Source organism: Euprymna scolopes, chromosome 10 (assembly GCF_053919585.1).
Source record: "Euprymna scolopes isolate OS-2025 chromosome 10, ASM5391958v1, whole genome shotgun sequence".
Classification (NCBI taxonomy): Eukaryota; Metazoa; Mollusca; class Cephalopoda; order Sepiida; family Sepiolidae; genus Euprymna; species Euprymna scolopes.
In genome coordinates, this window is record NC_136491.1 from 38,848,452 (window position 1) to 38,875,611 (window position 27,160).

The 27,160-nt window shown below is 33.8% G+C and overlaps 1 protein-coding gene across 2 annotated transcripts in view; it reads right to left on the reverse strand.

Annotated features, from left to right (window-relative positions):
• Nucleotides 1-7,325: 7,325 nt before the first annotated feature.
• The window catches only part of LOC145285929 (uncharacterized), a 105,354-nt gene continuing 85,519 nt past the window's right edge, over nt 7,326-27,160 (reverse strand). For both annotated transcript variants that reach the window (XM_080134432.1, XM_080134431.1), the window contains 5 exons: nt 22,164-22,232; nt 18,631-18,718; nt 13,260-13,304; nt 7,849-7,954; nt 7,326-7,403 (listed from right to left, as the gene is read on the reverse strand). In XM_080134432.1, the coding sequence (XP_079990558.1) occupies nt 7,387-7,403; nt 7,849-7,954; nt 13,260-13,304; nt 18,631-18,718; nt 22,164-22,232 (325 nt within the window). In that variant the 3' untranslated portion in view covers nt 7,326-7,386. The remainder of the gene's footprint in view (nt 7,404-7,848; nt 7,955-13,259; nt 13,305-18,630; nt 18,719-22,163; nt 22,233-27,160) is intronic.

Sequence of the window (27,160 nt, forward strand, 5' to 3'; positions counted from 1 at the left end):
CATTGTTGTTAAATAACTTCAAACTAAACCCTAACCTATTAATGTGTACATTACATTAACTTTATAGTTATAATAAAAACTAATTATACTCTTGTAAGATTAACTTTAAATATATACTTAAAATAAGTTTTGAAAAATGAAAAAAACTTATTTTGGTACAAACTAATAATAGTTTCTTAAAACTATCTTGAAGCAAAAAACATTTGTAAACAAAATAACGTTTGAAGCAAAAAAAAAAAATCTTCTAAATCTCCGCTAAATCTCCACAATGTTTAATCTCAGGTAAACTATCTCAAAAATATTCTCATAGGAGCAATTATATATGAAAAAGACGTAGGTTGCCATCTTTAAAGCAAAAACGCATAAGTCGAAATTACAGTCCTTGTATACTAGTTTTTTCTTATATATGTTGCGCTTTAGTCGTTATTAATAAAGGTGAAACTTGAACAGAATTTGCATCGTCTTAACATAAAAGCTTTACAACATCCACTTGTGTTTCTATTCGAATTAAGGTACATCTAATTAGCCAGCTAAATGAACAAGCAAAAACTGGAAGTAAAAAGAGTAAATAATTTTGACTATCATATCAGAAAAATAGAATGGTAAAATATACCATGCAAAATTCATTCATTTTATTCAACAATTTTTTCAAGCAATGAACATGAAGGGTTGTAAAAGACTGAGAATTCAAAGAATGTTCTTGTGACGAGTATTTTGTCTGTAAGAAGAAATTGAATACACATTTTTTGTTTTTGGCTGTTTAAAATTTATTGCTCCTGGCCAACACCAAGTTTAAAGTTATTGCTCCTGGCCAACACCAAGTTTTAAAGTTATTGCTCCTGGCCAACACCAAGTTTTAAAGTTATTGCTCCTGGCCAACACCAAGTTTTAAAGTTATTGCTCCTGGCCAACACCAAGTTTTAAAGTTATTGCTCCTGGCCAACACCAAGTTTTAAAGTTATTGCTCCTGGCCAACACCAAGTTTTAAAGTTATTGCTCCTGGCCAACACCAAGTTTTAAAGTTATTGCTCCTGGCCAACACCAAGTTTTAAAGTTATTACTCCTGACCAACACTAAGTTTTAAAGTTATTGCTCCTGGCCAACACTAAGTAGTAAAGTTATTACTGCTGGTCAGTACCAAGTTTTAAAGTTATTGCTCCTGGCTAAGAATAAGTTTTAAAGTTATTGCTCCTGGCTAAGAATAAGTTTTAAAGTTATTGCTCCTGGCCAACACTAAGGAGTAAAGTTATTACTGCTGGTCAATATCAAGTTTTAAAGTTATTGCTCCTGGCCAACATCAAGTTTTAAAGTTATTGCTCCTGGCCAACACTAAGTAGTAAAGTTATTACTGCTGGTCAACACCAAGTTTTAAAGTTATTGCTCCTGGCCAACACCAAGTTTTAAAGTTATTGCTCCTGGCCAACACCAAGTTTTAAAGTTATTGCTCCTGGCCAACACCAAATTTTAAAGTTATTGCTCCTATCCAACATCAAGTTTTAAAGTTATTGCTCCTATCCAACATCAAGTTTTAAAGTTATTGCTCCTGGCCAACACTAAGGAGTAAAGTTATTACTGCTGGTCAATATCAAGTTTTAAAGTTATTGCTCCTGGCCAACATTAAGTAGTAAAGTTATTACTGCTGGTCAACACCAAGTTTTAAAGTTATTGCTCCTGGCCAACACCAAGTTTTAAAGTTATTACTCCTGGCCAACACCAAGTTTTAAAGTTATTGCTCCTATCCAACACCAAGTTTTAAAGTTATTGCTACTATCCAACATCAAGTTTTAAAGTTATTGCTCCTGGCCAACACTAAGTTTTAATGTTATTGCTCCTGGCCAACACCAAGTTTTAAAGTTATTGCTCCTATCCAACACCAAGTTTTAAAGTTATTGCTCCTATCCAACACCAAGTTTTAAAGTTATTGCTCCTGGCCAACACCAAGTTTGAAAGTTATTGCTCCTGGCCAACACCAAGTTTTAAAGTTATTGCTCCTGGCCAACACTAAGTAGTAAAGTTATTACTGCTGGTCAATACCAAGTTTTAAAGTTATTGCTCCTGACTAAGAATAAGTTTTAAAGTTATTGATCCTGGCCAACACTAAGCTTTAAAGTTATTATTCTTGGCCAACACTAAGTTTATAAACACCTGTTGTATTTAAAGGTAATGAACACCGACTGATTTAGCCTATACCACTTTCCAAGTGTTACACTGCTCTATCTAGCATATTGAACACTTTCCAATTCACTAATTACACTATCTGGAGGCAATTTGGCCGATGAAAAGTAGCCATGCATGGACTTATCAGCATTTCTCAGCAGAGGCACCTCACGTGGTCGGCAATGATCCAAACTCTTTAGAAAGAGGAGGTAATACCTGGAAGAGTGCACCTTTTAGAATTGAGACAGACCATACCTAAACTCAAAGACACCATGGTATTGTCATGTGAGTCACTGATCTTTTGAATTTATTGCTAAAGACGGCTCTTCAGTTGGTAGGAAAAGACAAACAGGAAAATCACAACACTGCTAAGCATAGCAATTGTTGGCTAAATATGTAGAGTGTGTGTGTGTGTGTGGTCGGCCATGCAATCACTACTCCTTGAATAAGTAAAGCATGAGTTGTTTACCCCTGCAATACTATTTCAATAATGTAAACAGAAATAATAACTTGGTTCTTTTTCGTTATTGTAGCGAAATTTAAAAACTGAAATATTGAATTTCAAGTGAAACCAATGGTATCTACTGAATTATCACGTCGCAGTAATGAACATATCCAAAAATTATGAAAAACGATAAAGTAGAAAATTAATAGTTTTCAGAGAAATTAGCAATTTTAGCTTACATAATAACTGAAGAGTGCACATATTAGCAGGAGAGGTAATTCATTTTTGAAAACTGTCAAAAACTTAAGCTACATAAAACCATGATAAAACAAACATGGCCGAAATCATTTTTTCGTTGAATCATGGAAATATGTTTTTTTATGTAATATTTCAGAAATATTAAACCAACTATGACATGTCAGTTAGGTAGATAACTTATTGCTTTTTGTTGAAATTTACAGAAAAAGTAAGCAGTTATCATTGTTTCTTAATGAAAACTCAATTTTTCGACTGTCGGATTTTGCTAAAATAATGAAGACGAACCCACAACTTTTGACTGATTTTGTACAGAAACTAATAAATATAACATTTTATTTGTGGAAATTTGCTATTTTAGTCCACTTCACTAGACATTAATATTTCTATAGGATAAGACCCCTATCGATCTAAATGATTTGGATTGCAATTTACAAAGCAAAGCTGAAATAGCGTAGTTGTCACTGAAGAGTCAAATAGTATTTAGCTGGGGAATTTTTCCCTCTGTGCCAAAACCAATGGAGTCTAGACTAGAGGTTCTGGTTTAGGGGTAAATTTATCCCTAGAGGGTAAAAAAATAATATAGTCGGGGGGTAAATTTACCCCTGGTTGAGAATCTCTGGTTAAGACTATATTGGCTTTGGCGCCGAGGGAAAAATTCTCTGGCTGACAACTATACTATTTCAGGTTTGTAACTTGTAATCATAATTATTACAAGGCAAGATCCAAGGCAATGAAGAAAGGTATTATGGCGGTTACCATAAATTTTAACGACGTTTGAAAAAGTGTCACCATTTCGGTTGGTCCCCTTTTTTGGGTACCTCTGGCATTAGAGAGAGAACAAGAGTGTTGAAAAAGAACGGTTGTGGAAAAGAAAACATCGGTTATAATTAAGTGCGACGAGACTTTAGGATTGATGATGTTTTATAAAAGTTTCCAAGATATAGGGTAGAAAGAGGATGGTACATTTCTTTGATAAAAGTCTTTACCCAGGGAAACTGGTCCGTCGCATGTTGAGGCTTCTATCATTCCCGCATGTCTGAGACAGATTTCTTCTTTGTATTTCCCTCCAGGACAGTCCTCTATTCTGATTGGCTGAAACCTCTGGTGACGTTGAGAGAAGAAAGGAAGGGAAAAGTAGAAGAGTAGGGAGAAAGAGAGAAATAAGGGAAGCATACCGTAGCAGCATTATAGTAGTAGTTCACTACAGTATAATAAATGTCTTATGAATTGCTTCATACGCATACATTTGAACATTAAAAAAACTCTCTATTTGGTTCTAGATTATACCTTTCTTCATTACCTTGAATCTTACGATTGTGCTTCTATTTTTCTTCATTGAACCTAACTACACCACTTTTTTTTAATCAAGGCTTCTATTAGGCTTTTCATACAAGCTTTTTAGTCTTTCAATCTATGTGCTAAATAGCAAAATTTATGACTATCTATAAACATTATTTTGCTAAAAACTTTTTCTTTGATGAGATGAGCCATTTATTGAAAATCCATGGATTAAGGAAAAAACATTAAAATTTTTGCATCCTTTGTTGAATAATACATTTGTCGCAATTTTTAATTTACTGAATTTAATTCAAAATTTTCTATATATATATATATATATATATACAGTGATGATCATATTTATTGGCACGGTAAAATAAAAGTTAAATTTTGTCTAATAAATTCTAAAAAAGGGATTAAATTAAAGAAAATAACAAAGTATATTATGTATTTTTAACTGGCCTTTCCGATGCAGCAATCGGATTTTAGAAAAAAATAAATAACAAAGGAACAACAAACATAATTGCAAAAAACCCTTGTTCAAAATTATTGGCACGATTTATTTAATAATCAATTGTATAGCCTTTGGCCTTGCTTACCTTCCTCAGTCGCTTTTCATAGTTTACAACCAAGTTGTTGCACTCTTCAGTAGTAATTTTAGCCCACTCTTCCTGACAATAATCCTCCAATTGAATAAGATTCTTAGGCTTCCTTTGCATTACCCTCAATTTTAATGTTCTCCATAAATTTTCAATTGGATTAAGGTCTGGGCTTTGTGATGGCCACTCCAAAACATTAATATGATTGTCCTCAAGCCATTTCTTAGTCAGTTTAGCCGAATGCTTTGGGTCATTATCCTGCATGAACCACCAACGACGACCAAGTGAGAGCTCTTTAGCAGAGTCTTTCAGGTTTTCATCCAATATTTTAACATAATCTTCCTTTTTTATGCTACCTGTGACCTTAACAAGTCGCCCTGGTCCAGAGGCAGCAAAGGATCCCCAAAACATCAAACTGCCTCCACCGTGCTTCACTGTGGGTATGGTGTTCTTAGGCAGGAAAGCTTCACCAGATTTTCTGTAAATATAAGACACTTTATTATGGCCAAATAACTCTATTTTCGTTTCGTCAGTCCATAGAACACGTTTCCAGAATGCAACATCTTTATCAATATGACGTTTTGCAAAGGCTAGCCTTGCTTTCAGGTGCATAGACTTCAATAAGGGAGTCTTTCTCGGACGACATGCTTTTAAACCAGCTCTCTTCAAAACTCTACCAACTGTATGTCGAGATACATTCACTCCAGAGGTGCTCTGTTCATCAACAATCTCCCCAACAGAGATCCTTGGGTTTTGTTTTACTTGTCGAACAATTTTCCGTTCATCTCTTGGGGAAAGAATCCTTTTTCTCCCTCTACCCTCTAAACTCATAACGTGGCCTTGCGATTTGAACTTGTTTATTATGGCTCTAACAGTGGATTTGGGAAGGTTTAGCTTCTTTGAAATCTTATCATAGCCCTCCCCATTGGTATGGCATGCTACAACAAGCTTCCTGACGTCTTCGCTGTGTTCCTTAGTTTTAACCATGGCGATTGAAAATTATAATCTAGTCACTTATAATAGTTTAAATAAATCGCTATCTAAAAATTATCTGAAAAAAATTATTCACTGAATTAGCGTTAAACAAGCATAATATGGCTATAAAAAAAGTTCAGAAAGCACGTAAACCGGAAATTGATTGATATTATACTGATACTAAAAGAAAAACAAAGCCGTGCCAATAATTTTGAACAAGGGTTTTTTGCAATTATGTTTGTTGTTCCTTTGTTATTTATTTTTTCTAAAATCCGATTGCTGCATCGGAAAGGCCAGTTAAAAATGCATAATATACTTTGTTATTTTCTTTAATTTAATCCCTTTTTTAGAATTTATTAGACAAAATTTAACTTTTATTTTACCGTGCCAATAAATATGATCATCACTGTATATATATATATATATATATATATATATATATATATATATATATATATATATATATATATATATGTACTAAATAAACTGTCTACGCCCAGAGGGTCTAGTTCACTCATAATATAAGGGGTACTTTATCTGTTTGTTCATTAGCCAGAATTGTGGTAAACATAAGAAATACATTTCAATATCGAAATAACTTCTTTCAGAAACCATGACTTACAGAACAAAAGCATGCTATTCTAGTAAATTAAATAAAGGCTTCTGTTTGAAATTCTCTGCACATTCCTGAGTTCAACAGAAAGATTTCTGAATTCGATAAGATACAACTGAAGAAGGTTAGAGGTTACATCAGCTGAGATGTTGTGAAAATAGCACTCAAGATGAGTGTCTACATAATCCCATTGATAATAATCACATTGACACACCAGTTCTTGTTAAATCACTGAAGTTAAGCAATGTTGAACCTGGTCAGTACCAGATGGATGACCATTTTATCGTTATTTCCATGGCATATGCTTGTCTGAACTCCAATCTCTGGTCCCCCCTCGCCAATCTTTCACGAAAAACACCCGTCTAGCTGAATCCACTGTGAAAAATTTCCCTCACTCTTTATCTGTGCCTAAATCAAAACGCGGATTCCATGAACAAAGCTTCTTTCTTAGAACTGCATGCATGTGGAACTCTGTTCCGTCTGCCTGCTTCCCACCTGACTACAACTTTGATGTCTTCAAGTCCAACGTTAACAAATTCCTAATGAACCGCCCCCTTAAGTAAACACTTCATCAAATCTCCACACTAACGTACTGTACTTGCAATAACCCTTATCCCTGAGTGGCTTCCGGGCCTTGATAAGTGGTGACCACCGCCTAAAAAAAAATTGGGGAATACCAGGTGCTGTATGTAGGAAGGCATCAATATCTTCCTGCAAGAACTGCAAAAACATAACCTTGTCATCTTCTCTAATGGGGATATGTATGTGACTGGTGATCGTTTGTGAATTTGATATTTCCTAGACACTTCCTCCTTGAGAGAAAGTCAGTTCAACCCGCTTAGAGTGAATACCACTGGGTGGGTGACTGGCAATAATGAAAATAATCAATCCCTAAATCTCAAAAATTCAGAAACACAAAAGAAAATATATTGCCAACTGTAAAAACCAACCAAGTGCTACTTCTATAATTCAAATACGTAAATTAACCCCGACATCAAACTTGGTCAGATGGCCAAATCCTTTCTTTATTCTCTATCTGAACAGTTATAAAAGGTTTCCAATCACCGTTTCCGCCAACCTGAATAAAAAAAAAAGGAGAAAAACGAAAACGAAAAATTATAGTCGTGGATATTATTATGTACAACACAAAAGAAATGAAATACAACAACATTCTTAAATATATTCAGCAGAACATATCACCTGACAATAACAAGAATAAAGCTATATGAACTCTTTATATCACACTAGTATCAGAACTTCTGAACAACTTCAATAACTTATATACTTTTCCTATCTAAAATTGATTGGAAAAAATCACTTGTCATCTGCTTTTTATTTAAATATATTACAACAAGTGTTGTATTACTAGTGTTATTGTTACTATTATAGTGAGATTGGGACACGGTTCAGATGAACGCTAAAGTATATCCGGTAATCCCATGACACATACGTCATTTAACTTATTTTTCTAACATAAAAGATAGGATTTGAATATAAAAAAAGAAGACGTTTTAAATGCTGACCGTTTGCAGCTAAAACGGCTGATAACTCGTAGTTAATATCTGGTCTGATAGGCAACGTGGTATTGCTCTTGGAAGAGTGGTGATCGCTCGTATTTCCATCGGAAGGCTGAAAGAGATATTAAAGAAATATTTTTTAACAAATATTATTAGTAAGAGTAGAAATAGTTGGCAATAAAAGTGTTGCGGACCAGGATATAAATACCCTGGCTCGCTACAAGAAAAAATAATGAAACGAATTGAATGAAGGAAACAAAGAACTCAAATGCTGGAATAAAATAAACATGTCGTTTATTTTCTGTTGAGAAATGAAAGTCTTGGGTGTACACATGTTCATTCGGCTGTTGACGACTACGCGCATATAAGACAAGGGGAATGCAATAGAGAAACGCGAAGTGGCAAGCCGGCCTGTAGAAAGAGAGGGTTAAGCTCAATAGAGAGTCGCGCACATGTCTGTGTTGATGGACCAAAACGAAGGGGAAATAAAGTGAGAATGTCAATCCAGCTTATGGAGATAGAAAGCATATAAAGTGTACGTACTGTCTGTTGGCTTTTTGTCCCACATAGTAGCAAGTGGCGTGAGGTACGCGCGTGCGCGCGCCTGCCGAAATGGCGGTGGCTGGTGCACTGACCAACCACCTGGGAAGACAAGTTGGAAAAGGGAAGAAACCGATTATTGCTCTTTCTTTTATAGGTGTTTCTGGTGGTCTTTTGCGCATGTGTGGATTTGCTTTGAAAGGGGAAGTGACGTTGCCCTTGTGTACGTACGTGTGTGCGTGTGTGAGTACATGTGTGTACGTTAGCGTGTGTGTATATACACGTGAATGTGAGTGTATGTACACGAACGTGAATATTTGTACGTGTGTGGACGTGCGCGCATATGTTTGTGTGCGCGTATGTATATGACAAGTAATATAGCTTGAGATGTGAACGCATGTTTTTGTGTGAGACTAGAAAAGGCTCGCGCAAAAGTATAAATAAATTATAAAAACAAAACAATAACAGACACCAGAAAAATTAAAACGTCAGAAAGAAAATCAAAGCCACGAAATTAAAAAAAAAAAATCACAAAAGTAAAAGAAAATATCACAAAAAAATAAACATAAGTAAATAAATGAAAAGTTACCATAAAAATAAAAATAAAAAAATTGATGAAAACAATTACAGTAGAACCCTGGGATACGACACTAAATTTAGTAACTGAATGCAGTACAATATATAATACACATGTATATAATCAAATACCATTATAAATAACACCGTAAAGCGGGGGAAACACTGTAACCAGGGGCCGGAAAAACATCGTATTCCACATCGTAAACTGAAAAAAAAAACGTATCGTAGGGCTATCGTATGCCGGGATTCTACCGTATTTGGGGAATATTATGTATTGGATACGTTTTTTATGTTCGAAATTTTGTTATCTTGATTTCAATAATTTTATTTTTATACTTTCATAAAAACATATATTTATTATATTAATTCAAATAAAAGACTTTTATTTTTTAAATGAAAAAAACTTTTATTTATTTATTTCATAAGCATATTATTAAATTTCAAATAAAATAAAAACTTTTTTATTTTTTTTAAATTTTGTTATCAAAAGTGCAAATAAAGGAAAAAAAATGATGAAAGCAATTACAACATTAAACAAATCTGGTACAGGGTAAAGTAGTTTGCTTGAAGCATTGTTTAATGTGTATATAAGAAGAAATTGAAGTTTATAGAAGGTAGAACAATGCAAAGGTGTGACGGATAGGCTGAAGTGGCAGCAACTTAAGATATAACCATGGTGAAATCAGCTATGCAGTTTCACTTTTATTGATCCAATTCAAGTGTATATGTATTACTATACATATATACATATGTTTTTATTTTATTTATTTATTTATTTATTTATACATGTAGGATGTTCTTACTTGTGGCAGGCGGTCAGGTGGTGTGTCCGCTTCATCTACAATAAAACCCACCATGCCCATTTGAAGTCGAACACATGCCTGCTGAAGGGAAGACATTTTTAAATATAGCATCATGGACACACCATCTGACCGCCTGACGCAAGTAAAAATATCCTACATATAAAATATTGTATAAAAATATTACATATGCATATGTATATATTTGTATATTTTGACAGCAAGTCATTATTCAAGCACGTCTGATTGAACACTACACAGTTATTCTTTTTCGGATTTTTCTGGATATCTTTTCCATTCGCCGAGCATTTTTTTTATTTCAGCTGGCATGTTGTATAAAATGGCGCCCAAAAGTTGTTGTTTAGCCATATTCTACTCAACCGCTTTTGATCGGTGCATCCGATTATCATCAGGAGCGATTGTTGTTATCTTTTTCTTTTTCTTTCCCTTTGAGGCTTGGTGTATTTATATATATATATATATATTTTAAATTACACTCCCCTCACAAATGCATAACCGTATCCTTTGATACCGAAAACCTCTTTACTAACGTCCCTATAAATGACACAATTAAAATAATCATCATTATATATATATATTTTTTTAAATTACACTCCCCCCACAAATGCATAACCATATCCTTCGACACTGAAAACCTCTTTACTAACGTCCCTATAAATGACACAATTAAAATAATCATTAATCAAGTATCCAACCACAACACAATACCCCTCCAGCTTGAAAACCCCAAACCCTTAAAAAGTTACTATTAAAATGTACCACACAAGTTCCCTTCACTGACCCTCATGGGAAAACATACATACAAATTGATAGCATCTCACTGGGATCACCTCTAGTCCCTACATTCGCAGAATACTATATGCTCCACCTCGAAACAGAATCTTCTCAGATTATAAACCCACTATCTATGTCCGATATGTCGATGACATCGTCATTGCAGCCGAATCCATACAAGACATTAAAAAACTAAAACTAAACCTAGAAACACACTCCATCCTCAAATTTACACACAACCCAAACATAAATAAGAAAATACCATTTCTTGACATATTAGTAGATTCAAGTAACCCCACTAAATACATAACCTCAACATACAAAAAACCTACCAAGAATAATGCAATACTCTTAAATTACCATAGTGAATGCCCAGAGAAATATAAAACTGCCCTTATAAAAAAATTTGATTAACCACTCATACAATATAGCATCAACTCAACAAATATTTTACAAAGGACTAACAAACATAAAACAAACCCTAATAAACAATAATTTTCCCAATAAAATCGTCGATAAGCACATAAAACTCTATTTAAACTCACTCCACAATAAAAACATAAGCCCTAACCATAACAAAAAACGACACCATCAAAGTATACTATAAAAACTAGCTACACACTAACTGCAAAACAGATGAAAAAATAATAACAAACTTGATTAAAAAATACAACAGACTCACCGACTAGAACAAAAAGATTAAACTAATAATAAATTATACTAAATTTAAAACCTTCAATTTCATAATTAACACCACACTAAAACAAACTAATGTAGTGCATGAATTTATTTGCCCCTTCGAAGAATGTCTCCAAACCCACTCTAAAACCTCATACAATGCATACTTAGGCCAAACTACAACAACACTCTCCTGATGATTAACCTATCATTTAGCTGACAATAGCGGCATAAAACAACACCTAACATCCCATGATAAAAAAACCTACAGTCGTCCGACATTAGAAAGATATTAACAAACAATACTAAAATTCGATACCTTAACAATTGCACACGACGACTAAAATTACTAGAAGCCATACTTATCAAAAAACTACAGCCCCCTTTTAATCGGATCTTATTTAACACTGGGGAAAATATACTAACATTATTTAATAACTAACAAGAAACTAAATAAATAAACTATAAAATAAAAAATTGAAATTAAAAATAAAAATAATTCGCCTCTAACCATCCTCCACTCATCTTTATAACTAAAAAAAAAAAAAACTATAAATACACCAAGCCTCAAAGGGAAAGAAAAAGAAAAAGATAACAACAAGCGCTCCTGATGATAATCAGATGCACTGATAGAAAGCGGTTGAGTAGAATATGGCTGAACAACAACTTTGGGCGCCATTTTATACAACATGACAGCTGAAATAAAAAAGGCCGCTCGGCGAATGGGAAAGATATCCAGAAAAATTGGAAAGAAGAATAACTGTGTTGTTTTCAATCAGACGTGCTTCAATATATATATATATATATATATATATATACTAGCAAAAGTACCTGTCGTTGACTGGGTTCAAAAACAGCCAACAGAAAATGGACTCTGATTTATGAAAGTATGATAGGTTATGAAAAGGAAGGGTTGTAAAGAGATAGCTTCGAATTTGGGAGTATCAAAACCAAAGCAAAATATAATGAAAGTAAGAATAAAATAGATAAACCCCATAATTTATTATACCATACCTGTTCACACTGAAACACTTATCACAATATTCTGTGGATCTATATTAAAAAACCTTGTTAAACTTTGTGACATATTTCCATTCTATGGAGGTCAGGCGCGAACGAGCACCCAATAATTTTATTATACCATATTTCTTCAAACTGAAACATAATTATCAAAGTATACTTACGCAGATAGATATGAAAAGTCTTTATTATAGTTTGTGCTTATTTCTATTCTATAGAGGCCTGGCGTGAACGCAGACCCCACAATTTTATTATACCATCCCTATTTAAGTTAAAACATACTTATCAAAGTATTATTATATACATCTATATCAAAAACACTTGTAAACGTTTTTTTTCATTTTTAAATTTTTTATTTCCATACTTTGTGGACTAGGCGCGAACGCAGACCCCACAATTTTAATGAACTACCATTTAGCCAGATCAAACATACCCATTCCTGTGTCTCGATACATCTTCTATCATTATATGTGATCAGTTTTCTATAATAGTCGACCATATAAGAGCCTATTCGTGACCAGACACACACATATACATACACCCACAGACATTCAGCTTTATATATATATATATATATATATATATATATATATATATATATATATATATATATATGTATGGTCATTCACTGTACAGACTATTAAATGTAAATAATTTTTCGGGGCAGGTGAAGCTTGTCAATCTGAAAAAAATTAACCTCTGATTTCAAACCTTCCCTGCTTTGTAGAATATTTATTCATGAGAAAGGCTCCAGGAGTAAACCTTGAGGAAAAATACAAAATGGAGCAGTTTGGCATTACGTACAACTTTGTTCTACCAGTTCCTGCAACGGTATTGGTGCCAAACTGTATTAGCTTTGCAGTTCCTTCTGAACTATAAGCGACATGGAGAGCGGGGGACATGCTACATGGGAAACAGATTGTCCTGACTAAGATGACCGATGGCAGCCTATTAAAGATTTTGTTCGATTTGCTTTTTATTTTCAAGATGAAAAGTTAAACTTACCAATAATCTTGCTTGGAAAGTTTCTTCAGGTGTTTCAGGCCTTCCCTAAAAATGGACCAGAAAATATAAAACCGGTATCATGATGGAATTTCAAATGTTGAAATTCTAAAAATATAATAATCCTATACCGATTTTAACAATACACAATTTAATTAAAAATCAAAAAGTGGACCATCTATAATATAAATCTCACCTGTCTGTTTAAATATATGTATGTATGTATGTCTTGCAAAAACTTTCGACAGAGGCGATGGATTTATATATATATATATATATATATATACATATATACATACATACATACATACATACATACATATATATATATATATATATATATATATATATAACTAGCAGTTCAGCACGGCTTTGCTCAGGTCCTATGTCATGTTGCATATGTATATATATATTTAAAAGTTTGACTCAGGTCCAGGTAACCTATATCTAAAAAAAAGTGTTTAGACCCAAAATTGGCGGAGGAGTTTGGTAGAGTCTGCAAAGGTCAACTTTCAACTTTGACCTCTTAACAGCCAAATTTTCGTCCCAAAACTAATTTAAAAGCTTGCTGCATGTCTGAATACCTTTTATTTAAAATTTCAAATGTTTAAACCCCAAATTGGCTGAATAGTTTGCTGGAGAACGCAAAGGTCAAATCTTTTGAACTTTGACCCCTTAGCAGCCAAATTTTCGTCCAAAAACCGATTAGAAACTTGCCCTATGTCTGAATACACTTTATGTAAAATTTCAAATGTTTAGACAAAAAATTGACTGAGTAATTTGGTAGAGATTGCAGAGGTCAAATTTTTTAAACTTTGACCAATATTTTGACTCCTTAACATTTATTGTTTTGGGCTCAAATTAAAATAAATAGTTTTATCCATGTCCAAGTAATCTACATCTAAAGTTTCAAGTGTTTAGACCCAAAATTGGCAGAGGAGTTTGGTAGAGTTTTCAAAGGTAAAATCGTTGAACTTTGACCCCTTGGCAGCGAAATTTCTTAACTAAAACCGATTAAAAAGATTTCCCCAATCTCAATACCTTCAGCTTCCCTCGATTTAAACCTTTCGCTAGTGTTTTTATCCCATTGAAAACACTTCACACTACAGACACCCCATAAGTTAGTTTTCTTGTTTTTTTTTTTATTTTATTGATACAACACATTCTGTAATACAAACATGGGTGCAACCTAACAATTTGGCACCCCGTTACATATTTTTACCTTTTCAGCATTTTTTTCAACTAATTCTGCAAACTATTATTGCCTGGACACTAAGCTACCATATTATGAAAGAACATTGACACAAAATATTTTCCCTTCCAAATCTTTAAATATATAGCTTTTTTTTTTTTTCATATTTACGCTGCATGTGAAACGGAAACTCCATTTCCAAATCCTTACAAGTACAGCCATTCCTGGTAGCCAAGGGTCCAATTGATAATAATCCACACAAACAGTTGAAAAAAGATGACAAAGTCAACTTTGGTTATGAGGCGGGGGGGGGGGGGAGGGTTCCAATTGTTCAAATACACCTTGACATTGTTTGGCAAATCTGAAAAATGCTGACCCTAGCCTTTAGATTTCACCTTTTTCAGTTTTTTGTACTTTATTTTCTGATGATTATCACCGATTATAGGCATAATTTTCAGATTACAAAAAAAAAAAAAAAAAAAAAAAAGAATTGGTGAACTTGAACAATGCTGTCCCTACCATTTACTTTTTTATGTTTCACTTGAGACAATTATCAGCTTAACTTATGGGCTTAAATTTTGAATTATAATGTTCTACTATAGTGAACACCCACTTTTGGCCACTCCCGTTGTTAATGCTGCCACTAGCATTTAGATTTCACCTTTTTCAGTTTTTTGTACTTTATTTTCTGATGATTATCACCGATTATAGGCATAATTTTCAGATTACAAAAAAAAAAAAAAAAAAAAAAAAGAATTGGTGAACTTGAACAATGCTGTCCCTACCATTTACTTTTTTATGTTTCACTTGAGACAATTATCAGCTTAACTTATGGGCTTAAATTTTGAATTATAATGTTCTACTTTAGTGAACACCCACTTTTGGCCACTCCCGTTGTTAATGCTGCCACTAGCATTTAGATTTTTCCTTTTAAATTTTTTATCAAAATTCTATGGCGCTTATCATAAATTACACGCTTAGTTTTCACATTACTAAAATACATTGGGGAAAATTGTATACAACAGAAAAGGGAAACATTTAATGGCTAGGGCCAGCATTAACAACTGACGTGGCAAAAAAAGTGTGTGTTCCATTTATTAGAACGTTATCATTACAAATTGATCCCCGATTATTACAGTCATTAAAAATAATACCTTAAATTTATTTTTTAATCTGAAAATTAAGCCTGTACTCGATGAGAATCGCTGGAAAAAATTAAAGGCTACGGGAATCATTGTTTAGGTTCGCTGTAGTGTTTTCTTTTCCTAGTTACACATGTTCCCTTCGGAATAAATGCACTTGATTATAATTAATTTTTGGTTCATTCTTTTATTTCCATTATAGATTACAGGCAGACAGTAACACCTGCTCTCTAATAGGTCACACTACCCTACTTTTATTTGACATGTTAGGTGAAAGCACAGAATAATTGCAGTAATAATCAAATCCCCATGTTAAGAAGAATGGATTTATAGATACTGACATTGTTTCTTCAGAATGGTAGATTCATTTTGCCCATGGGCGCCAGTGCCTGCTATTTTATTGGACCGGCAGTGGTTCCCAATAACAACCATAGTTTAATTGTTTTTTTTTTACAAGGGAGGTTGGGGGCATACTTCCACCGGGCAATGACGGTACACAGGTCTTGCTAGTGTGTGTGTGTGTATATATATATATATATATATATATATATATATATATATATATATATATATATATATTTTGTTATTGTTTTATCAAGCGATACATACGGTTAATATTGGCTCCGCCTCGGAGCTCATTTTTTTATTTTTATTTTTTTTATTTACTTAGAAAGTCGCCCTTTTAATTTGTTTGGACGTATATAACATTTTTATTATTTATTATTTTTAAAACAATAATCTACATACACGCGTGTTTCGAGGTCATTACCTCTCGTCAGCGTAGTTCAACTGTTTCTAGGGATCGAACCTCAGACCATGTTTACCACAGTCCGGTGCCTTAACCGTTAGGCCATAATCCCTAGATTAATTATACTGTTTATTTTTATCGCTTATAAATTTAGATTTTGTTATTGTTGTTTTATCAAGCGACACACACACACACACATATATATATATATATATATATATATATATATATATATATATATATATATATATATATATACTAGCAAAAGTACCCGTCGTTGACTGGGTTCAAAAACAGCCTACAGAAAATGGACTCTGATTTATGAAAGTATGATAGGTTATGAAAAGGAAGGGTTGTAAATTTGGGTTGAATTTCGGGGTATCAAAACCAAAGCAAAATATGATGAAAGTAAAAATAAAATAGATAAACCCCATAATTTATAAAACCATACCTGTTCACACTGAAACACTTATCACAATATTCTGTGGATCTATATTAAAAAATCTTGTTAAACTTTGTGACATATTTCCATTCTATGGAGGTCAGGTGCGAACGAACACCCCATAATTTTATTATACCATATTTCTTCAAACTGAAACATAATTATCAAAGTATACTTACGCAGATAGATATAAAAAGTCTTTATTATAGTTTGTCCCTATTTCTATTCTATAGAGGCCAGGCGCGAACGCAGACCCCACAATTTTATTATACCATCCCTATTTAAGTTAAAACATACTTATCAAAGTATTATTATGTACATCTATATCAAAAACACTTGTAAACGTTTTTTCTTAATTTTTAAATTTTTTATTTCCATACTTTGTGGACCAGGCGCGAACGTAGACCCCACAATTTTAATGAACCATCGTTCTGCCAGATCAAACATACCCATTCCTGTGTCTCGGTACATCTTCTATTATTATATGTAATCAGTTTTTTAAAATACTTCCATCATGCAATGACGGTACAAGGGTCTTGCTAGTGTGTGCGTGTATATATATATATATATATATATATATATATATATATATATATATATATATATATATATATATATATATATATACTGCTTACAAAGACGTCCATGACAATCAATTGTGTAACTTACTCAAGAATAATACAAAGCTAAAACTATGATGCTAATGTCAACATGACTTACAAATGGCGGAGAAGTTAACGATGTTGTGGTTGATTGAACATTCAGAGAAGAAAATTAGTGACGTGAAATATTTTAATTGTACATTACGTAGCATATTTTAATTGTACATTACGTAGCATAGCTTAATTGTACATTACATAGCATATTTTAATTGTACATTACATAGCATATTTTAATTGTACACTACATAGCATATTTTAATTGTACATTTCATAGCATATTTTAATTGTACATTACATAGCATATTTTAATTGTACATTACATAGCATATTTTAATTGTACATTACATAGCATAGCTTATCGATCTGTCAGAATGCAAAGACTGGTATATTGTTTAGATGTTTATTTTATTTATTTTTTTACTTTTTCTATTTTAAGACAACGAAGCCGGTTTTGAACGATATCAAGGTTGGATAGAGTGCGTTGAGCAGCTCGTACCCAGATATAGCAACAATACTCCATTGTAGGACGTAACTAGCTCTTATACTGAGAGAGGGTTGCATTGGCAGTGAGATACCTACTGGAACAGTAAAGTGATCCAACCATTTTTCCAGCGATTTTGACAACAAATTTTTATAGGTTCTCATGGAGTTAAAGTTAAATTAAAATTCCTTGCAAAATAAATGTTATTCTAATAGAGGCTTTGTGTCTGTTTATAACATAAATTACAAACTTCACATTTCTATAAGGCACTATCAAAAGAATTCATAAAGAAAAAAAAGAGAAATAATAGTTGCAATTAGTTGCACAGTAAACAATTGGAAATAGGTTCAATAGTTCTAGACAAGGCATGAAGCCATTTGATGTAAGGAGCTAAACAAAAAAAATCTCACTCTAGCTTTGCAAATTTCGTGTCTTAAAGAGTCTTTTACCTTTGTGCAATTAAATTTCCACACTGGTGTCTGGAAACATGTTTACTCAAAACATATATCGTTATTTATTATATTAGGATACATACTTCCGGCAGAGAGAGAGAGAGAGAGAGAGAGAGAGAGAGAGAGAGAGAGAGAGAGAGAGAGAGAGAGAGAGGGGGGGACAGACAGACAGACAGACAGACAGATAGAACCATTAAAAATAACTGGTGTTGAGTATGTTTGAACAACTGTCAATTCTGTTCTATGGTTCCTCACCGAATAACTGACGCTGGCACGATGGAGCATGATCGCTTGCTTCTCAAGATTCTGACGGAGATACATTTCGTTTCTGAGGCTGCGCATGCTAGAAAGAAAAGTAATAATAATCATAATAATAATAATAATAATCATAATAATCATCATAATAATATTAACAGATTGGATGACATAAGGCAAAACCACTCTGCTACAGAAGGACACATAGAAAGGAACCACCGTTATCAACTATAAGCCTATCACATGCTTACCCACTATGTGGAAAATATTAACAGCACAACTAAAGGAACAACTCTATCACTCCTTAAATAATCGTGGACTTCTCCCCGAGGAACAGAAAGGATGCCAGAAAGGAAAGAGAGGAACACATGACCTGCTATATATAGATCAAAAGATCCTAAAGGAGGTAAAAAGGAAAAAGAATTTAGCCATGACATGGATCGACTACTAAAAGGCATACTACAGGATCCCACAAACATTGATAATAGAACGTTTAAAAATGTATAAAATACCAAGCAGGATCATGAACATAATAGAAAACGCAATGAGAATGTGGAGACTGGAATTGACAGCTGAAGGACAACACATAACAGAAATTAACATATAAAGAGGCATCTTCCAGGAAGATTCACTATCACCATAATAGCCATGATACCACTGAACAATATACTGATAAAGTGCCAAGCTGGATACAAGTTCTCTAATACAGAGGAAAAAATGAACCACCTAATGTACATGGACGACCTGAAACTTTTTGCAAGAACCGAAAAAGAACTAGAGACACAAATAAACACTACCAGGATCTTCAGCCAGGACATACAGATGGAGTTTGGTATTGAAAAGGGCGCACTATTAGTTATAAGAAAGAGAAAACTGGAAACAATTGAGGGCATGGAACTACCCAACCAAATGGAGAACAAGACACTTATAAATACCTGGGAGTCCTGGAAGCAGACACCATCAAAGAGAGAATTGGAAAGGAATACCTCAGGAGAACAAGAAAACTTCTAGAAACCAAATTATACAGCAGAAACCTAATAAAAGGCATAAATATATGGGCAGTATCACTAGTAAGATACTCTGGACCGTTCATAGAGTGGACTAAAGAAGAACTGAGACATCTCGATCAGAAGACCAGGAAACTCATGACCATGGACAATGCCCTACACCCAAAGGATGATGTTGACTGACTCTATGTGAAAAGAAAAGAAGGCGGAAGAGGACTAGTTTGTATAGAAAACTGTGTGCATGACACAAAAAAAAGAAGTTGAAAAATACATAATGCAAAACACGGAAAGGATAATCATGGCAGTGAGAAACACTGAGAAAATCAACACAACAGAAAACAGATAAAGGATAAGACGAGAAAAGAAAAATGGAAGAAAAACAACTACACGGAAGATTCATAAAGATGATAAAAGATGAGAATAATGAAAACACTTGGACATGGATGCGAAAAGGACACATAAGCTGAGAAACTGAATCCCTAATAACCGCAGAACAAGATAACTCGATAAGAACCAACCATATCAAAGCAAAGATTGACAAAACACAAGAAAACAGCAAATGCAGACTCTGTGGACAAAGAGACGAGACGATAAACTATATAAGTGAATGCAGCAAACTGGCCAAAAGGAATACAAGAACAGACACGACCAAGTGGGAAGGGCAGTACACTGGGAATTATGCAAACAACTGCATCTCGAACACACAGACAAGTGGTAAAAACATAAGCTGGCAACAGTACTTGAAAACAAGTATCACAAAGTCCTATGGGACATGGGCATACAGATTGATAAACCCATCTAAGCAAGAAGGCAGGATGTCATAATAATTAACAAGAAAGAAAAGTCTTGTCAAATGGTAGACTTTGCTGTTCCAGCTGACCACAGTGAATATCAATGAAAAGGAGAAACAGAGCAAATACACCGAGCTAGCCAGAGAGCTGAAAGGGATATGGAAGATGAAGAAAATCAAAATAATACTAATAATAGTAGGAGCACTAGGAACAATCCCAGAAAACTTTGAAAAAAAATGGGAGAAATTGTCCCCTTAAAAAAGAATGAGACCGAATAGCCAAGTAGTCAAGGAGGAAGGAAAGACCGAGGAGTGAGCACTGATCAGACCTCTGCTGTATAAGTGTGAAAAGGACTTGGACCTTGGAGAGGCTTATTGCCACTCAACTTCCAGTGAAGACCAATGGCCGCTGCCAATGAGAAATCAATGGCAACCAGCTGTTGCAATAATGCAAATTTATTTGCAAATGTTATCGAAAGAGGTGGCGAGTACGGGAAATCTGGGAAGACTTGTTGTTACTCAATTTCCAGGAAACACCACAGGTTCTTTTCAATGAGATCTTTGATGACCTGTGTGAAAGCTCATTGTGAGCCAATAATAATAATAATAATAATAAGAAGAAGAAGAAGAAGAAGAAGAAGAAGAAGAAGAAACATGACGGCTAAAAGATCTAACCAGTTCAATATTTTTATTTTTTAAACAAATATTCATTTATTTAAAATTTCTAATTTTCGGCTGATACAAAAACCTTCATCAGGAAGGTTTAAACCAACCATTCTCAGTCTTTCCACCATCATTGACCATCGGCTTTATGTATTTCTCTATTTAACCCCTACTCCCACACAAAAATTTTATAGCCATCAGAAAATGACAGAAAAACAAGGTCAAAAAGAACCTTTTTATTGCTTATCACTTTAGGTTTTATATAAAAATACTATTATACATTCTATCCCAGAAAACTCATTCTGGCAAAAATTTACTTTCGCCATGACTAATATTTGTGCAAAAATTTCAAAATAAAATCCAAGCCATGGTTATCGAGAAAAGTGCAAACAGACGAATGGACGAAACGGGAGTGAATTACGTGGTCCAATCCCTCCTTTGTCGGGGTACCAAGAAATAAAAAAAATGGATAAAAGCACAAATGTTATGAATGAGTTACTATTTAGCAAGTGTTAAATTTAACAACAGAATTTTCTGAGTGAAAGTGAGAAAACATGGGTTGAGCAAGGCATAAAACATTGCGCGTAAGACAACCACAATCCCACAAATACCAAGTTTCTGATGAACCACAATTGGGAGAGCCTTTTTTCTAGTTACCTGTATTCATTCGATGCATAGTTAAGGATAAATAGAAATTAGTCACCACAATACCACATTTACTCTATAGGCTTTCTTGGAAACTACTCGACCGATCTAGTTGGAATTTTGTATGAACCTTTGTGGTGCAGTGAACTAAGTATTATGGTATCCATGTGATGCACAGGGATTAATAGAGATTAGTATTTAATGCAAAAATAAGCACAAATCTGACCATATTAAACCATCAATTTGGCATAAAGCACCAATTCTAAGTAAATGGGCTATAACTTTTGCCCGTTTTTTAACGAGCTAAAATTTCTAGTAAGTAAATAATTAAAAAGTAATGGTTGTTAAAAAATATTCAATGTTTTTTTTTTTGTTGGGAAAAGCAAACAAATTTGGCCTCTATGAGTTTTATTCAATTTTCATCTTACCTTTCTTGTAAAATTGAGATTTTCTTTTCCCAAAGTCTCTTCATATGTTCCATATCGTTATAGTTTGACCTGCAGCCAAGAGAAGAAAAAAAAAAAAATGAATAAATTCGTGCGAAAAATTTGAAACAAAAAAGATATTTAAATCTTTACACATTTTCCAGTAACTCTATAAAAACGGGGAGAAAAAAAGTGGTAAAAAAACAAATATATAACAAATAAACGAGTTCTTCTTCGTTACTGTAGCAAAATTCGAAAATCAAAATATTGAATTTTAAGTAAAATCCATGGTATCTACTTAATTGTAATGTCGAACTAATGAAAATATCCAAGAATTATGAAAAACGATAAATTAAAGAATTAATTATTAATGAAAACAGTTTTTGGAGAAAATTAGTGAAAATTAAGTTTTGCTAAATTCGCCATAGATTTTCCATTTTTAGAAAATATTTACCTCCCTTTTGTTACGAGTCGAACTCTCCAGTTTCATTTTTTTTCGCTTATTGTCTTTGAAAACTATTTTCATTAATAATTAATTTCCTACCTTATTGTTTTTAATAATTTTTGGATATGTTCAGTACTACGACAATTGTGTAGATACCAATGTAGCATAATTTTTGGATATGTTCAGTACTGCGACAATTATGTAGATACCAATGTAGCATAATGAATAAGCTCCCTTTTGTGAGAGCTGGGGTTTCTGCATAATTAATCAACCTAATGCCAGGCTTGTTCTGTATTTGTAGGGAAGCATACACATATCATGCAGGCTCTGTGTGATTTTCAAAATGTCCGAATATATCAAACAGGTTTGACTGAGAGTTGTGTCAAAACGATCTGAAAGCTGAGAGCTCAGAATTCGAAAGAATTCATCATCAAAAACTAAACAATGAACAAGTGTTATGTATCTCTGTCTGTCTGTCTGTCTCTCTCTCTGAAAAATGAGAGAAGAATTAAATTGTATTGTTAAAAACAATCAAAGCCTGGGTTCCGTACACGACGGACGCTCATAGTATACACCGTTTCTCCAAACGATGTCCAGCGAGTGGTCGCCAGATTTATCTGCTCAGGGTCTCGTTTTATCGCTGGTACTGGGCTGATCTTTTTATGAGAGTCTTGGTTGATGAGAGGATCAATTTTCTCCATGTTGCTTTTGAGAGAGTGCACAATCCGTTGAGCCCTGGTCTCCCAAGTTCGACGCTACTGGAAAGTAAAGGTCATTTCAAGCCAAAAGAAGAAAAGAATAACAAGTCAATAATTGGGCTTGTTGTATATATATATATATATATATATATATATATATATATATATATATATATATATAAAAGTAAAAACGTGTGTATGTATGTATGTTTGCTTTTTGTGTATGTCTGCAAAAGGCTTTTTTTGCTGTGATTCTCGGGCGGCTTGCTCCTCCTTAAAACTTTTTATACACGTCTAAATCATAATAACTACGACTTAACAATGGGGGTCGCATGTGTATTCAATTAGCCCAAATTCTATCAGCTCGCCACGTCTTCGAAAAGCGAATAATCTGGCTTGCTGCGCAAAACTAGGTCAGACACCACGCCACTTTCTCGCACCTGTTTATTTCGCTTCATAAACCTTCACTTAACACCCTTATCAGTTCCTTTCCCTCGTGACTGAGACGGTCAGGTGTCTGGCTTTTTTTTCCTTTCGTTTCCACTTTCGCGTCAAGGCTTCGGGGTTCAATCCTACCTTCCTACTAAAATTTTTTTTCTTTTAATGTTTTTTTTAACACAGACACCTCCAAACACCCGGGAAACGTCGGGTACCCCCCACTAGTATATATATAAAAAGAAAAACAAGATAATTATTCGCTGAAAGTTACAAAACTCTAGGATCATTCATAAGTTTCTGACTCAAGATGCAAATGCTTAGGGACTGGTGGCTTCTATTAGTAAAGTTTGGGCGATCAACCTTAAGTCTGGGAGTTTCTCTCTTCACAGTGTGGATTCAGTGGCTTAGAACCAAGTGAAACTTAAGTCAAGGGTTTTCTTTTCTCTGAATGATATGGTTCCCCCATGCGATCATGCAGAGTGTGTCTTTGAGGCTATTTTTGCCTTTTATTATATTGAGAATCAGTTGGGCTTGACCTCACCTCCCGCTCCACAGAATTCCATTTCACAATTCTCAGTAAACTAATCTCAGGCAGTTTTTTTAAAGTCTCAAGCTCTGAAAAAATTTTCCTTTTCTTCTTCTTCCTCAAATCTGTATCTCTGACCGCCACTCTCAACAGAAGGATCCATTGCCTACACCCTTCATTAGGTCTCTACCTTTCACCATCACTCACGTGGGAGGGTCCTTCCTTCTCTTGCTTCATTTGCATGATCAAGAGTCTTTCCCAAATGCTATTTCTTATCAGTAAAAAAATAAATAAATTGGTTATAAAATAAAATACGCATCAAGTGCGCTTGAAAGCCAAATCACAACGTAATATTAAGAAAATAAATAAACATTTTACTTGTTTGAAATTTATCACAAATATATTTCAGAGGTACACTCCATCTTCAGTGTATTGTTTTTTTCTTTTTTTTCCTTTTCTTCTTCCTTGCCTGTTGTAAAGTTGGAGAAAAAAGTCTGTTTGTAAAGATCCGCGCGTTGTTTTCAGTGGTTGTATTTTGAAATGTTTGAATTGTGCGTAGGCAACGCGAGAATAACATCAAGAATGAGAGTTCATATAGAAACGTTGTTTTAATTTGAATAAAATAAAACACTCATCAAGTGCGCTTGAAAGCCAAATCACAACGTAATGTTGTTTTTCCAAAGAAACTCATAATATCTGGCCTATATTTCAGGTGACTCACAAACAAATTCGATCACTCCAAGGAATTAAGTTAACTGTTTTTCTTAACAAGGTTGGCATTGAGATGAAACTTGTCAAATTGCCAAAAGGCGCCATTTCTGACATTTTTTGGAGATATTTTTGTAATCCAAGATGTCAACTTTTTCACTTAATGTTTTTAATAGCTGTTGGGTGTAATCCTAATTATTATGGACAAAAACAGATTTCTTCTTTATAAATTCATTATATCCACAAATAATTGTGTGTATTAAATCAATGCCATAACAACCTTTCTTAACAATGCTCTTTCTTTCCTCCATCGTCGTCGTCGTCGTCGTCATCACATCCAATGACACTGTCACAATAGCAGTTTTGTGCCGGCCGTTGGGGGATACGGTCCACATGTGTTAAATGTTAAATAAAATAATTATACTTTTATATTAAAAAATTGCCTTTGTCCGCTGTTTATACACACATTTTATCTGCAGCAACAACATTTTTTTTTCAGCAGAGATCCTTTATGTCTGCCCATAAGAACATAGCAAAGACTCGACGACCAGACTCATGCCAGCCAGTTATAACCGATGCCATATCGACCCCTTTGATGTAAGGGATGTGCCTATCATTTGATTGTATCTAACATCTGGGGAGTTGGTTGCCGTGCCAAGACATAACAACAGGTTCAAGAAATGTCTTCATACGACAAACCAAGTAACTATCCCTGGGTTCACGACTTATCATATTACACCATTGGTTTTACTTGAAATTCAATATTTCAACTTTTTGAATTGCTAATATAACGAAGAAGAACCAATAAATGTTACCAAAAGCAAGATAAACTACTCTTCTACCTACCTGGATAAGTTTTATGTGTTTCAACCTATTTGAAAGTGTTTATTTAATTTGAAACACAAGTAGTGTTGAGTATTAAGTTAGAACAAGAAAAAAATGGCTGGTCATCTGAGCAGTCTCGGTAATTGCTCAAAAATTCAAAATTAAACAAAATATTGATAGAAATCCATCCAATAAATGTCACAGTAACATTTATTTGTTATATATTTGTATTTTGACAATTTTTTTCGTTTTGTTGGCCATACTGGAAAATGTCAAAATCTTTATCTTCTACTGCAAAATGAAAAACTTTAGTTTCTTCTGTTTTTTGTTTTTTTTAAATTCATATTCACTCCAAATGAGGCATAATGCCACTAAGATCTAAGGAGCTACTGTAAGTCAGGGGGTATATTTATAGGGGCATCTTAAGTGGGGAGTTGTGCAGCAAGATGTTTGTTCGCTTTACATTTAAATTTCTGCATGTTGCTATAATAGGGAAACAGGGAGTAAAGCGGGAATTCCAAAAGCAAATGGATTGAGGAAAGAAACAATTAGAGTAGAAAGTTTTCTCGCATCTACAACGAAGGGGTGGGACTTTGCTGTTTGTCAGATTTTTAGGGAGATGGGATACAAGTACAGCCTCTCAAGAGTTATATACAGAAGTAAAACCTGGCCAGTGAGGATTGAGGACATGCATTACATGGAGGGACATGATATAAGAATGATACAATAGATGTGTCAGCCTTAAACATGTACTTCCTCATTATCATGCAAATGTAGTCAGTAAAAATCGTGCCTTTTTCCTAGCTGGAGGTAAGTAATTTCAAGCTATGAAAGGAAGCCAGAAAGCAAATAGCAAGTTAGACTCATCCCACCAGTTGAATTTGGTAAAAATGTCCTCCACTCAAGAATAAAAGTCAATGGTGGGTGTTTTTTTTTGTTTTTTGTTTTTTGTCATCAGAAATTATAATAGAAATTTAGATATGAGAAAGTACATTGCTGACATAATTTTATGGTTTTATACACATAATTTAGTAATATATTTAGATAAATAGTAAGTGCGATCACTGGTGAAGCATAATTTTTTTCCCATTACTTTTGATGGTAGCGTATTGAATAAATGCTGAAAATTTCATTGCAATAGAGAAATCTAGTAAATTATCAAAAAAAAAAAAAAAAAAAAAAAAAAAAAGGGAGGGGTGTTGATAAATTATCCACAAAAGTCTGGCAAAATGCACATGAAGAAAGTCGGAGGTTACATCGGTCAAAACATGTAAATAACACTCAAGATGAGAACAGTAGCCAGAAGAACCTAAATAATACAAATAATCAATCCTTATCTCAAAATTTCAGAAACTTTTAA